Source organism: Ursus maritimus, unplaced genomic scaffold (assembly GCF_017311325.1).
Source record: "Ursus maritimus isolate PB19 unplaced genomic scaffold, ASM1731132v1 scaffold_15, whole genome shotgun sequence".
Lineage (NCBI taxonomy): Eukaryota > Metazoa > Chordata > Mammalia > Carnivora > Ursidae > Ursus > Ursus maritimus.
In genome coordinates, this window is record NW_024423897.1 from 29,693,012 (window position 1) to 29,707,022 (window position 14,011).

Here is a 14,011-nt window from a genome sequence, read left to right on the forward strand (position 1 = left end):
TAAATAAGGAGCCACTGGTCTGATTACAGAATAGTTTTGTATTTCATTGTATCAGGTCCACTCCTAACTGGGGAGCTGGGCACGCGCACTGTGGGCCAATTCCTTTGTCTAGGGTAACTGCCTTTTGCGTGTCAGGAGGAGGGAGGTAGTTAAAGGAATTTAAAATTTTCCATTATGCACAGTTCTGCTCATGAGCCCAGAAGAGTAATGGGCCATTTTAAAAAGTGGTACCATTCAGAGGTTTACAGCATAATCACTTTTGAGGCATTTTTTATTTATTTACTTGAACAAACATGCCTGAATCTCTCCTTAATCTACTATTACCAGAATCACTGGGTAAGAGGACCCGATTCATATTCTTTGCAGAAATACTAATACACTTAGTCAAAACTAAAGCTTTAAAGTAAAGCCAGATCACACAAATTTAGAATGAGAGAAAAAAGGTAAACAATTTTAATTGCAAAAAAATTGAAATAACTTTTAATTGATAAAGAATACTCTTTAAAAAAAGTGACATCAGGAAGAAATGGAGAATTCTGAAATTAACAGCGTCATACAAATATTTAATAAGCTTTTTCTTCTATCCCAAAACAGCTCAAACACTGAGCCTATGCTTCTTGTTGAACTCTACAATGCGTGAATTATTTCATCCCATTTCTGTATCTAAACTAGATGCCCATTGCTTTCTATCATAACACCCCCCTTTTAGTTACCTGTGATGAGATTTATCAGAAATTCTCTCATGAATGTGTTTATTGTTGACTGTCTTCCCCCAATATATTGTGAGCTTAAACTGGACAGGGGCTGCCTTGTCCCACACTATATACTCAGCACTCAGATCCATCCAGAGCAGAGCCCCAAGACCTTTTTTTTTTTTTTAAACTTTCTTACTTGTGATTCACCTAAATGCTGTAAACACATAGATTTCTAGGTCCCTCCTCCAGAGATTCTGATACATTTGAGCTAAGATGTAAATATATATAAAAAAAAATATCTGCGATTAGGAGTCTGCTATAGGTGTACCTCACTTTAAGAGACATTGTTCTAGGGGCACCTGGGTGGTTCAGTCAGTTGAGCAAATGACTCCTGTTTTCAAATCAGGTCATGATCTCAGGGTAATGAGATCAAGCTTGGCATCAGGCTCTGCACTCAGTGGGAGTCTGCTTGAGATTCTCTCTCTCATCCCCTCCCTTTGCCCCCATGCCTACTCATACATGAGCTCTCACGCTCTCTCTCTCAAATCAATAAATACATCTTAAAAAAAGAGACATTGTTCTATAAATTTATTATGGGGAGGAAAAGTAAGTATCCACTGCTACTTTTCTATATACAGCTCTGTTGCAAATATAAAATATCTCAAAAAGCCCCAATCCTCCCATAGTCTCTAAACTGTACCCCCTTTATTAGAATGAATATAATTCATGTAAAAAATCATCTCTCCTTTGAAGCCATATAGTTTTAGACAAACTATGTTTTTGATGGTTCTGATAATGTTCAAAATGATGATCTAGTTCACAGAAACCGAGACACTTAAAAATACACACTTTCAGGATATTGAGAATTCAGTAAAAAAAAAAAAAAAAAAAAAAATTAAATCCCAAGGTGAGAAAAATATTTGAACTGCCCAGAAGAGGCCAACTGAAAGATGCCTACAATACCCTTGGTTTGGATTGGAAAAGGTAGAACCAGAAGAGCAAAAGCCCCTATTCCTTAGCTTTATATCTGCTTTAGTGTGGATATAAGAGAAGAGGGACATTTCTAAAGCCAGAGTTTTAAGATTAGCGGTTACTCTTCATCGGTAACTCCAGAGTGAGATACTGGATTTATGGAAGGAAGGAAACATCAATTCTTGTCCCAAAGACCACCTTAAAAACACATGGCCACCTGAAACAAAGCCAAAGGACTATGGCTATAGAGTGGAATTTTCCAGGATCAAAGTCTCAGGTTTAAACAATAAAGGCACTGATAGTCACCATGTTTGTAATTTCTTTGATATGATAATTCACAAAGCAAGGCATTCCATGTCCTAGTTCTCAATCATTTCTAGACCTCAGAGTAAATCTATTAAAATTCAAAGTTATGGATAATTGTATGTAATCTACAAAATGGAGAAATCTAGTATTTGTAAAAAAGGAAGACATCCCCCTACCCTTCCCTGGCCTCTTGGTTATCTAGAACCATTATGATTTTGCAATATGATCTGCTTTCTTACCAATATGGGTGCATTTATCATGGATTTATAGGTAAAGTTTGCAAACTTGATAAGCCCATGTTTTTTTCTGTAATTCTGTTTTTCCCATGAGACCCCTGGTCATTACTCTGGGGGAAAAAAAAGGATTATAACACTATTCTTTATCATTGGATCATCACAAATACTGTTAGTGGAATGTTTACTTCTTGACATCAATCTAGACACTTAAGCCATGTCATATTCAAAACACACCAGCTTTTTAAAAGGGCCCTAACTTGTGGTTATGATGATCAATTAAAATGAATCATGAGCCCTCAAACACAGAATCTATTTTGTGGCTACGAGTTTCCTCTTCTGTTGTTGACTCTTCTGTTGAAGGGCACAACTTACGTACAAATGGCAACAGCAAAGGAAACTCTTGAACTGGAGTTCTCTGGATGGTCTGTGTCAAATGGAAGTAAGTATCATCATCACAGGAATAAAAGATTTTATTTTTCCCTTGCAGAAAGAATTTAACAATGACTGTAAGCTGAAGGAGAGGATAGAGGAAAATGGATATAACACATATGCATCCTTTAACTGGCAGCACAATGGGAGGCAAATGTACGTGGCATTGAATGGAAAAGGAGCTCCCAGGAGAGGACAGAAAACACGAAGGAAAAACACCTCAGCGCATTTTCTTCCAATGGTGGTACACTCGTAGAGGAAGGCAATGCTCGTGGCTGCAGTAGAACCAAAGGTTCTTTTGCCAGGACTAGTTGGAATTCTTCATGAAGACAGTAGCTCAAAGGCAGAGACATATTGCAGACGTCTGCTTGCTTGAAAGAAAGGAAGTCTTTGAAGGTTTTGTACTCACTGCTGACATATGATGTTCTTTTAATTAGTTGTGTCATGCCTTATAATCGAGATACAGGCAGATTAAATGGGATGAAAGTTAGTCCTAAGTGAACAACCAAGTGGCTGGGTTTTTGGTGAAGTTTTTGTTTCTATTCTTGTTTTCTAACCTCTGAGATAGAACTTAAGGGACATGGAACAATCTATTGAATGATCTTTGGGAAAGTTATTTATGGAATACGAACTCATATCAAAGACTTTCATTGCTCATGCAAGCCTGATGATTCAATGAGCAGTAAGACATGCAAGCATTTACTGGAAAGCACTTGGGTCACATCATATGCACAACCGAAGGCGCTTTGGGCGTGGCATCATGGAAGAGTTGGATAAGATTTAAAAAATGTAAACATGTTAGTGTAAAACTGTTCTAACACAACAAATTGTATGGTATGCTTGTGCATTCTGCCTTCATCCCTTTCTATTTCATTCTAAGTTATTTATTTAATAGGATGTTAAATATCTTTTGGGGTTTTAAAGAGTATCCTCAGCAGCTGCCCTCTGATTTACCTTTTCTTTTTCTTCAGCACACCACATGCATGTTCATGACAAAGTGTTTTTAAAACTTGGCAAACACTTCAAGAACAGGAGAGGAGATAGGGAAGCAGGGTGAGAGCCCCATGTGCTATCAGTTAACTTAAAATCACTTTTGCAATAAGAACCATCAACAATAAATATGACAGTGCTTGATGAGAGATACCTGCCATCGTTTCAAAACATCTATCACTCCTAGGGCTTCCTTTCATGAGAAAGGGACCAGAAGGCCAAATTCTTCTCTTTCAATACACCAATGGGGCTCCAAGAATATACTAAAAGAAGGAAAACTGTTAAATAAATTTTAGTAGCCCAGCCTCATTATTTACCAACTATTTTTTGCCATATGTCACAGCGGTAAGTGATGAAGAGGCTGTCTGCATATATAAGAATCCTTTATAAGTCCCACATAGTGCATCTCCCCCAAAGGAATTATCAAGGACTCTGAAGTGTAACTCTCCCAGGGGCTTAAACTGAGCAAATATATCCTGGTATATGTGTAACCATATACTGAAACCTGTTCGAGCTGTATGATCTAGTCTTTACAAAACCAAATAAAACTTATTTTCTGTCAATTTAAAGAGCTTTGGAAGATTCCATCATGTAACCATATCAAAATTCATTTTGTTAGAGCAGGTATAGAAAACAATACATAAGAGTATACCAGTCATCATCACATTGTATTCCAGTAAATAAATACATAAGCCTTATTTGCAGTGTCTGTAGTGATTTTTTTAAAAAGTGTAGAAAAATACTATTTGTTTTAACTACTTTAAGTGATAACTATAAGATTATATTGATGCTGCAGTTTTATCTTCATATTTCTTGTTTTGAAAAGGTCTGTTTATTTTTATCTTTTGGACACAGTATTTTGGTATAAGGGAAAGACTCACTAAATGTGTCTTTTTACTAAAGTTTAACCTCTAGAAAGGCTGGTGTTTTGTGATCTTCTCCTATAACTTGTGTCAATGCTTAACCAGCACTTCCAGTTAATCTCTTATTTAAGAATTAGTTTTATTAAGAAACTTTCCCATAAAGTCATCCCATAAAAGGTCTTATTTTCTTCATTCCTTAAAAAAGTTGGGATTTCAAAAGATATGCACTTGAGGCAGAGAGTTTTGGCTTATGGCTAAAGTTGCATTTCATGGCATTTGGCTTCCAACTTGCTTCTTAACAAATCAGATTCTAAAAATGTTTAATTTTTGTGGTTGGAATCTGTATGTGAAAATGTAATTGGTAACTGAGTCTGAGGCCTATAATGTAACATATTGCTATCAGAACTAGATTATCTTTGTTCTTTTATTTTAAAATAATAATTGCACCTGACACATGAACACAGACCACCCAAAACCAAAATTAAATGTTTGGTGAGACAAATACAGGATTAGATGACTGCACAAACAGCAAACAGGGCACAAACTGGATTCGTATTTCACATAGCCATTTAGATTACCAAGGAGACTATGTGTAAACAGGCATCATTATCGGACTCCAAACACTAAAACAGCTTCTAGCAAAATATATCAAAGCTTGCAGAAGCCAAAAATAGAAAACATCTCTTTCACCGCCCCCCCCCCACACCATACACACACACACACACAGAGATAAGGACAGAAACAGTTTGGTAAGGAGATTCTCCTGCATTTAAAAACAGCATCTTTGCTTGATATTGAGATAGAATTCTGGTCCCCTTTGCAGCTGGATTGTGCTACTGAAGAAAAGCACTTCCAGCCCTGAATACTGTATGTTAAAAAAAAAATCATCACGATTTTGGGAGCTCAACCTCTGCGGGAAGTGTGGCCCCTGGCCATGATGTCATGGTGTGTCAGCCACAAATGTGTGTCTATCTGAGTGCTGGTTCCGAAGAGACTCCTCATAAAGATATAGAATCTCTCCCTCCTCCTACCTCCCAAAAGGCTGAACAGTGTATAGTATGTTACATTTAAATAAATCAATAAAAATGCTGGGAAAAGAAAATAAAAGTATTTTCCTTGTTTGTTTTATTAGCCTATACCTAACTATACCTGGTAATAAAAAGAGAAGTGCAAGTGTTCTATGCATGGCAGGATGTGGTTAAATGCCCCACAGTCCCAAACAACAACAAAAGAGAAAAAAATCACTCAAACATTTGTAAGTTTTCTTTAATGCTTTACATGTGTGAGTCAGCTATCCTTACTCTAATAACAACCAAATGCTTTAGATTTTTCCTAAGTATTCAGGTCCACCTAGTTTACACAGTGGATAAAGAAGGATGAATTGAAAACAAGGATGGCTTGTGAAACAATGAAAGACTTTTGGAGGAAAGCCAGGAGGCTGCAAACTCTGATTTCAAGGGGAGAGAGTAGTCCAATGAATTTGATTTGAAAAGTAGAGAGAGCAAAGTATATAGTTATGCAAGCTGGGTCCAGGGCCCAAGCCAGGTTATGGGCACTATCTAAACTGATCAGCATTAATGTTGCACAGTTCCAATAATTTGGATGCTGTTAATTCAGGATTTATGATTATTCAGCAAAAATAAAATTTACCTTTTCCTTATCAGTGAAGGCTCTAGCTGGTCCAAACTTTGTTTAAATAAAAATATCTGTAGGAAACCATGAAATACTTACAATACCTAGTGCATTAGAAGTAACCCATTTAATGCAAATACCATGTTGATTAAGAATTCTTAACTATTTCACTCAAAAGGACTTTTGCAACTTACACAAAGCAGTTAAGAAAAAAGAGGAGTATTTTGGAAGGATACTGGAAAGAAATGGGCAGGTCTGTGTTCCACCAAAAATGGGTCACGAAGCAACTAAACTCCGCCTCCTCCCAGCACTCATTTCCTCTTACCTCACACTGGCTTTATTTGCACGGCTACTGCTTGCTACCAATTTACATTTTTCCTACTCTAAAACCCAAAACCTTTCTCTCAAGATCCCCAAATGGAAACATCCTAGGCGTGACTGTTATTGGCCAGACCTGGACAGCATCCCAATCTGGCAGCCCACGCAACTGGAAGAAAGAACAGTGTACCAAGGGAGGGGCAGTGCTGGACAGATGTAAAAACAGATACAGTTCTTAGTTATACCTATGTAAATGAGACCACCGACTTCAACACATACCTTTTTCAAAACACATATCATTTAGTCTTACCTTTTTCGCTAATTCTAATTAGCCTACTCCTAATTTGTTCAAATCAGAGACATCTCAAGATGTTTTCCTTTTGTGCATTTTTTATAAGGGAAAGATTGCATTTGTTCTGTTTTGTTTTGTTTTAAAGCCAAGAGAAGGGCCCTGACTGTAGCCAGGATCACTATAATTCTGCAAACTTTATGGAATAATAATTGAGATGAATGCAAGCTTTCACTAAATCAAAAGGTAATCCTACTAAATATCAACCTATAACCATAATGACATCAAAAGTATTTCTTTACCTCAAAAGTATGCACCAGTATTTTCAAGTTTATCAACAAGTAGAAAAAATCTGCAACTCAAATGCCATTCATTTTTTTAAATGTAGAATAAAAAGAAAGAAAAAAAAATCTGCTTTATGTCTTTTACTATGTCTTGTATACATTCACTATGAGACAAAAGAAAACTTTATAACATGCATTTCTGTTTTTGGCTGATTAGAATAAAACGCAAAATGCCCCTGCAAGTGAATAATCTACTGAAAACACCTTTACAAACACCATGTATTAGTTAAGATGGAATAATCATGATTGAACTAGTGAGATCAAAGGAATTGGTCTCATTCCTAAGTGGCCAATAATGAATATTTCCACGTGGCTGCTCCATGATATCAGCTCAGGGCAACTCAAAGAGAAGAGCCATATGTCAACCATATATGCATGTGGCATGTATTATCTTACACATTTTTATTAGCCTCCACAAAAGAGCCTATGTTCATTTTTTAATATAGGCAATTGCATCCTCTAGAGATGAACACAGCAAATGAAGAATCAAAACATCCCATGTTCCTCATTACAACTGTAAATTGAACATATGCCTTCATACAACTTAGGCGGTGACCCCAGCTGTAGATCAACCAACTACAGTAAGGTCTTAACCCTCCTCAAGTTTGTTTTTAATTATCTTATACACATCTTAAATGACTAAATAATCTCACAATTTTCTAAATTAGTTATCATTTCTGTGCTCAATTTTAGCTGCTGACAATGCAAATATTCCCAGGTCTTTCAAGGAGCAGTAAATTAAAATCAGTGTTTCCTAGGTATTATAAATCAAAAAAAGACTGCTTTTTATGGTTACAGGAGGCATTCGGGCTAGAGGTCGCTTATCAATTCAATTCAACAACAACAAAAAAATATTTTAACATCTGGTATTTAACCACCAGACTTTTTGATACCAATTTTTTTTCAGTGACATGATCAATATGTTCTGACATTAATAGTATTTAAGCCAATATCTGTAAAACTGATATGAGAAGAAAAAATCTGTTTTTAGGGAGCTTTCCAACTAACAAAAGAAAAACACTGAAAAATGACATTGCAAATAAGATACATAGTATCTTATTTGTTTTCCTGATAAATTGCTATAAAGTGTAAAGTGAATTTTATAATGCAAGCTTACCCTCATGCAGGAAACAAATGAAATTTAATAGTATTTTTAATAGAATTTTTTAAGTATTTTTAAAGTCAGATTGGACAATTTTCCTTCTCATCTTACCTTAGAAAAGTTCTGCATTCCATCCTCTAAAACCTCCTAAGAAATCGTCAAATCACCACATATCAACTGCAACATTTTCTCTTTCTCCTCATTCTTAACTCCAGGTGATATTTAATAACTACATGAAATCTTTATCATTATTAAACTCACAAGAAATGATAGACTTTATTTAGACCCATATCTGCGTTCGGCTGCTTCAAAAGAGTAGACTCCACAGTAATGTTAGTAGAGATTGGAGGCCTCTAATACTGGGAGCCTGGAATTGTTATTTTCACCTTTCTGGTTTTATTTATGTTTTCATTTCTATTTCTACGGTTAGAAATATTCCCCAGTGATAAAACTAGTGCTTCCTAATCATTGAAATCATTCACTCCTACTTTTAAGAAAAGAAAAACAAAATTGGAACATAGGACCAGTTAGGGGTTGTAGTCCTGACCCCTCCGTATCTCAGAATGCAGTCTTATTAGGAAATACGGCCTTTGTAGATATAATTAGTTAAGACAAAGTCAAACTAGAGTGGACCCCTAATCTAGCATGACTTGTGTCCTGGACGCAGACATACACACAGGGAGAACACTGTATGAACACAAAGACAGAGATTGGGATGAGGAATCTACAAACAAAGCAACTCCAATGATCACCAGCAAACCACCAAAAGCTCTGCACTCACAGCCCTCAGAAGGAACCAACCCTGCCAATGCCTTCATTTCAGACTCTCTAAACTTCCGTACAGTGAGACAATGAAATTCTGTTGTTTAATCCTCCCACTTTGTGGACTTTGTTACAGTAGCCTTGGGAAACTAATACAGAGTCTGTAACATAAGACTCACAGAACTCCTCAGTTAGGAGGATGTCTGACATATCTGCAATCATAATGCTTTCATGTTAATACACAGAATTATTTGACACCAACGTTCATATCAAACAACCTTAACCAACTCCTAAGCCATGTCACTGCAAAGTCTAAAGTACAGTTTTGCTCAGTAAATTTTTACTTAACCTGTAGATTTTTGGAATATCCCCACAATATCATACTTTCCCCCCCCAAATTTTGTAGTTTGCTCAATGCCCCCAAATATGATAGATTCCAAAAAATTACACTTGACCCAAGTCTCAAAATGCTCGTTAGATGAATCTGATGTAAGCCAGCAAACTTAGTGAGGCACACACATGCTTTTGGGAGTTCTGCTATTTTTAAATCTTGACCTTCCTTGTTTACTAGAGGAGGAACAAAAAACAAGCAAGTTAGGACATACAAATATAAATATACATATGGTAGCCCCCATTAATTCCTGATAATTAATGACAATTTTAGGAATTAACACCTCAATTATTTTATGTGAAATATTTATAATTAGACTATAAAAGAGACATGACTATAAGATAATGGAATTGGCTAATATATTAAAATTTATACATCTAATGAATATTGCTCACTTCGGAGAACATTAGGAGATCATATTTATATTAATATTCTTCATCTTAGAAATCAAATGTTCTCCGTTCCTACCTCCTTTCAAGGGCATGATTTGATGCAAGTGACTTTCTGTCCCATCCCATCCATAGCAGTTTACACCAGAGATAGGTACGTGTGCTCACACTCATTTACAATCCTAGCTCCCATCTTTGTAGTCTTAATTTTCCCAGTAGAATTACACAATTAGCTTTTGAGTCCAAATACATCACTGAATCGGTTCCTATGATCCTACAGTGGTGCAACCATAAAATGGGTAGCTAATAAGGGTCCCTCCTTCTTCAAAAACCTTAGTAAATCCATCCAGAACCAACAATGTATAAAACAAGGAAATGTTTGTGTTATGTACCCAAAACTACAAGGATCTTCTGTAAATATAGTCACATTTGCCAAACCGTTTCTCCTAATTTGTTTATTCCTCCTCCTTTGATCATTTGCCATCTGAACTTCCATCTTATGTACAACTAGTAATCAAATAAGCAAGAAGCCAGCATCAAAATAGACATCTGCTACGGAAATAAAATGACTACAGGATAACCCATTGCTAAGTCAGTGCTGCATGTAACCACAGGAGCGCTCAACATTCAGAATATCACAGTTTGGTTCCAGGATACAACATAGCTCCATCACTGGAAATCTTGTTCAAGATTTGTCTCCTGTATCAAATGCAGTAAATTAGCTGAAAGGTTGAGTTCTCTCATTCTGCTTTTATACCCTACTTTTATAAATGATAAGTAAGGTTCAGTGTCTTTACCAGAGCTCAGCGTGAGGTAACGAAAGCAGGTCTCCTGATTTCAAACTCGTTCTTCCCTCCGTTATATAGGCACTTTGCCAAGAAAGAAAGAAAAATGAGAACCACACCATTTACAGCCCAATGTTTTGTTTTGCTTCAATGTACTCTAAGGATAGTGAAGGGGTTTCCTTTAGTGACACATCGCTCTTAATGGATGTTTTTTTGAGAGAATTAGCATATACTTTTGAATCAGAGGTCATTTCTAATCCTAGCTTTCTTACTCTCCGGCAGTGTAAATTTACAAAAGTTATCCCATTTAAGATAAAAATGAACGAAAAAAAAACCACCTGAATAATAATTCCTAACATTTGGGACAGTGGTAAGGACTGAATATTCATATTTGTCACCTCTTTTGTACAGTGACTGGCAAGCAGTAAGCGCTCAATCCATGTTGACTTTCTGCCCTTTCATTGGTCAACTGTTAATATTTATACAACATTTCCTAATGTGCTAAAATAATGACTGGGTCACTTTCAAAATCTCCACATTTACTGAAGAAGATCACTTCATTACACAGATTTCAGGTTTAATTCATGTATTATTTCTTCTCCAGAAAATCTTTTTCTGACCACTGACTAGATCAGCAGTGGATATGAAAGTCATGCTTCTCTCAGCTCACTGTTGATTACCAGCTCATGAGAACATACTTGGGTTTTGAAGTGTAATTTTCTCCTCTGAAAAAAATGGGCTTTCTGAGTCATCAGAATGAAGGAGGCACAGATTCTATAAAAAGAACATAAGCTTTCCTACTTCAGATATGGAGGTGCCATCGCCTATGGAAAGTTTGGTTTGAGAACCAGGAGGGACTGATGTTTTAAGATCTTCACTTGGAAGAATAAACACTATGAGCACAGGGTTTCCAGTAAAATTACAGATGCTTTAGTATAGCTATGTTCTAGCAATATTTCAGCTTTTCTTCAAAACTAATACAAAGCCTAACTTTTCTTGAAAGTGAAAGTGATAACTATCCAACCCACAGTGAATAGGGGGTACAAAAAAACACACAAAAATATTTTTCATATTCTTCACTGTGTAGCCACCTGCTTTCTGTTACATGTTTAATCCTTTTGCAAATAAACTGGGAAATGAGGGAAATTATGCCTATCTATCCTCTTTGTTTCCAAGCATAAACTGGTTAGCTTTTAGAATCCTGAATACTTAACGGGTGGTACACTGCCCAAATCCCCTTTTCAGGACTCAGGCACTCATTCCCTAGGTGCTAAAGGCAAGCTGCATGCTTCTCCTGGCCCCTGCTGTGTCAGCCACATCCAAAGACAGCTCAATGTCAGGTATAAAAGCATTGTCCCCTTGCTCAGTTGGGAATAAGAGTTATCACTTATTTGATGGGTCATCCCTGTGGCATCAGCTGAGACATCTGTTGTGACTTCATCTCAGATCAACTTTTTTTCTCCCTCTGCCTAGAGCTGTTTACTTCACCTCTCACAGGTGTTCCTTCTAAGAGCACTCCCCCATAAACTTCCTACATGCAAATCTCCATCACAGACTCTGCCTCCTTTGGAACTAGTTCTAAGACTTCCTGTTAAGTATAATTTGTTTGTTTTTAAGGTAGGGTCTATTTGATAAAAAGTGTAGCAAAACAACTAGCCCTTCTTCTGAATGATGGCTGCTTCAGTTTTTAACTTAAATACATGTGAGTTTAATAAGTCCACTGGAGAAACCTAAGGACACACACACAACACTTCCTAGGAACAAATTGATGAGGAAAGCAGCAATTTTTAGGACTAGCTTGGTCAGAGCCAACAGCATAAGTGATTAAGAATGGGTTTACCAATCAAGTTCCAGGATATGAACTACAGGCCCTTGGGCACTAGGCTAAGTGCCAAAATCATGCAGAAGCAAAATGGCAATTGCCTAAAAACCTTTCCTTTTTTATTTTATGAAAGAACCAAAAGGGAGAACCTATGATAGATGCAGTTCTGTTGTGGAAAACCTAAAGGTCAGAAAAGTATATTCAGACATTTTTAAAGGAACATTCCTAAATCTTTCCTTACAGGAAAAAAAAAAGTATAAAGTGAGAGATGTTTAAGTATATGAGCTTCACTGTAAGAGAGTCCATTTCAGTTTACCATGAGTCCAGAAAGCAAAGGATACTATTTTCAAAACTAAGAAAAATTCCAAAGCAGCCCCTCCAAATGGTTTCTAAGTATTTGTATTTTTATAAAGAAAATCACTGATAACAATTTGCTATTATTTTTTCCCCAATGTGCTATGTTGAAATTCCATTACGGAGAGCCTCAAACATCATTATCCAGGACAATTCCCTATTATTATGTTGGAAATGGAACTTAATTTTAGGTTTCAATTCCAAGTCCTAAGTGGGAACTAAATGTCACAGAACAAAATGTCATGCAATGAGATCGGATACTCAAATATGTGACAGTAACCAGATGTTTCCCTAACAATTACCACATAGCAAAAGCCAGTCAAAGAAATGAGGTACAGTGCTTCTCACAAGTCAGAGGGCTTCCACATTGTTATGTGGCATGCCGGTATTTGCCAGTTTATATTCTGATGAGCACACCCTGCATGACTCTGAAGAAATACAGATTATAAAATATGGTTATTTCTGTGAAAGACTTTTTTAAGGAAATTACTTGAAGAAGTCTCAAACAGGGCAACTCATAGTATCAACAAAATCCAGGTTCTCGATAAAATATGAAGTAGACAAAAATAGGTTCCTAATTATTCAGATAAAATCCTTATCACCATCATCCCCGCCCTGACACTCTCCCATTAACTACTTTGCCATTTGTGAGGCAAGAGAAGAGGCAAAAAGAAATGGGATTTAGGAGACAGATGTTCAGCTCAGAGATGAAGAAGCAAAATGAGAGTGGACCAAAGAATACGCTGCCCTCCACCTTGGGTACTATTTATGTCCAGATCCTGAGTCTCAGTCCTTGGACTGGCTTTAACATTAACATAAAATTGCAAGTTTCAGGGAGCAAGTGATTTGTTTTAGGACTGATATCCCTTTGGCCTCTTGATATACTGTTTTAACATTGTGGGAAAGTGGTGGCCAGTAGTGAAACCAAAGATGAAAAGTAGAAACATTCTTCAAGTCCAGTGGAGATAGACACCCAAACCTCCATGAGACAAGGCTAAATATTAGTTTATGGGATTTATTAGTTTAATGGATTCAAGAAAATATTTCAACAACCCAAGTCAGAAATAGGATATAGGGAATATACAGCCTTTTTTGTGTAAAAACAAACTTAGATTAAAACAAATCTTAGAGATAGTCATATGGTATAACAATCTGACCCAAGAAAACATAAAATATATTTAATTTACCTTATATGTGCAATGTTTCTTTTCTGGAGTCTCTAAAGTATTACATAAACTAGTATATTTGTATTAATACGTATGAGTTTAACACAGGATAGGATAACAATTTTGGAAGTGTTTCAGTTCTAGAATGTATCCTTGAACAATTTTT

The 14,011-nt window shown here is 36.4% G+C and overlaps 1 protein-coding gene across 1 annotated transcript in view; it reads left to right on the forward strand.

The window, feature by feature from the left end:
- The window catches only part of FGF10 (fibroblast growth factor 10), a 79,274-nt gene extending 74,948 nt beyond the window's left edge, over window positions 1-4,326 (forward strand). The window contains exon 3 of the mRNA XM_008692560.2: window positions 2,697-4,326. Coding sequence (XP_008690782.1) covers window positions 2,697-2,894 — 198 coding nt within the window. The 3' untranslated portion in view covers window positions 2,895-4,326. The remainder of the gene's footprint in view (window positions 1-2,696) is intronic.
- The last annotated feature ends 9,685 nt before the right edge of the window (window positions 4,327-14,011 follow it).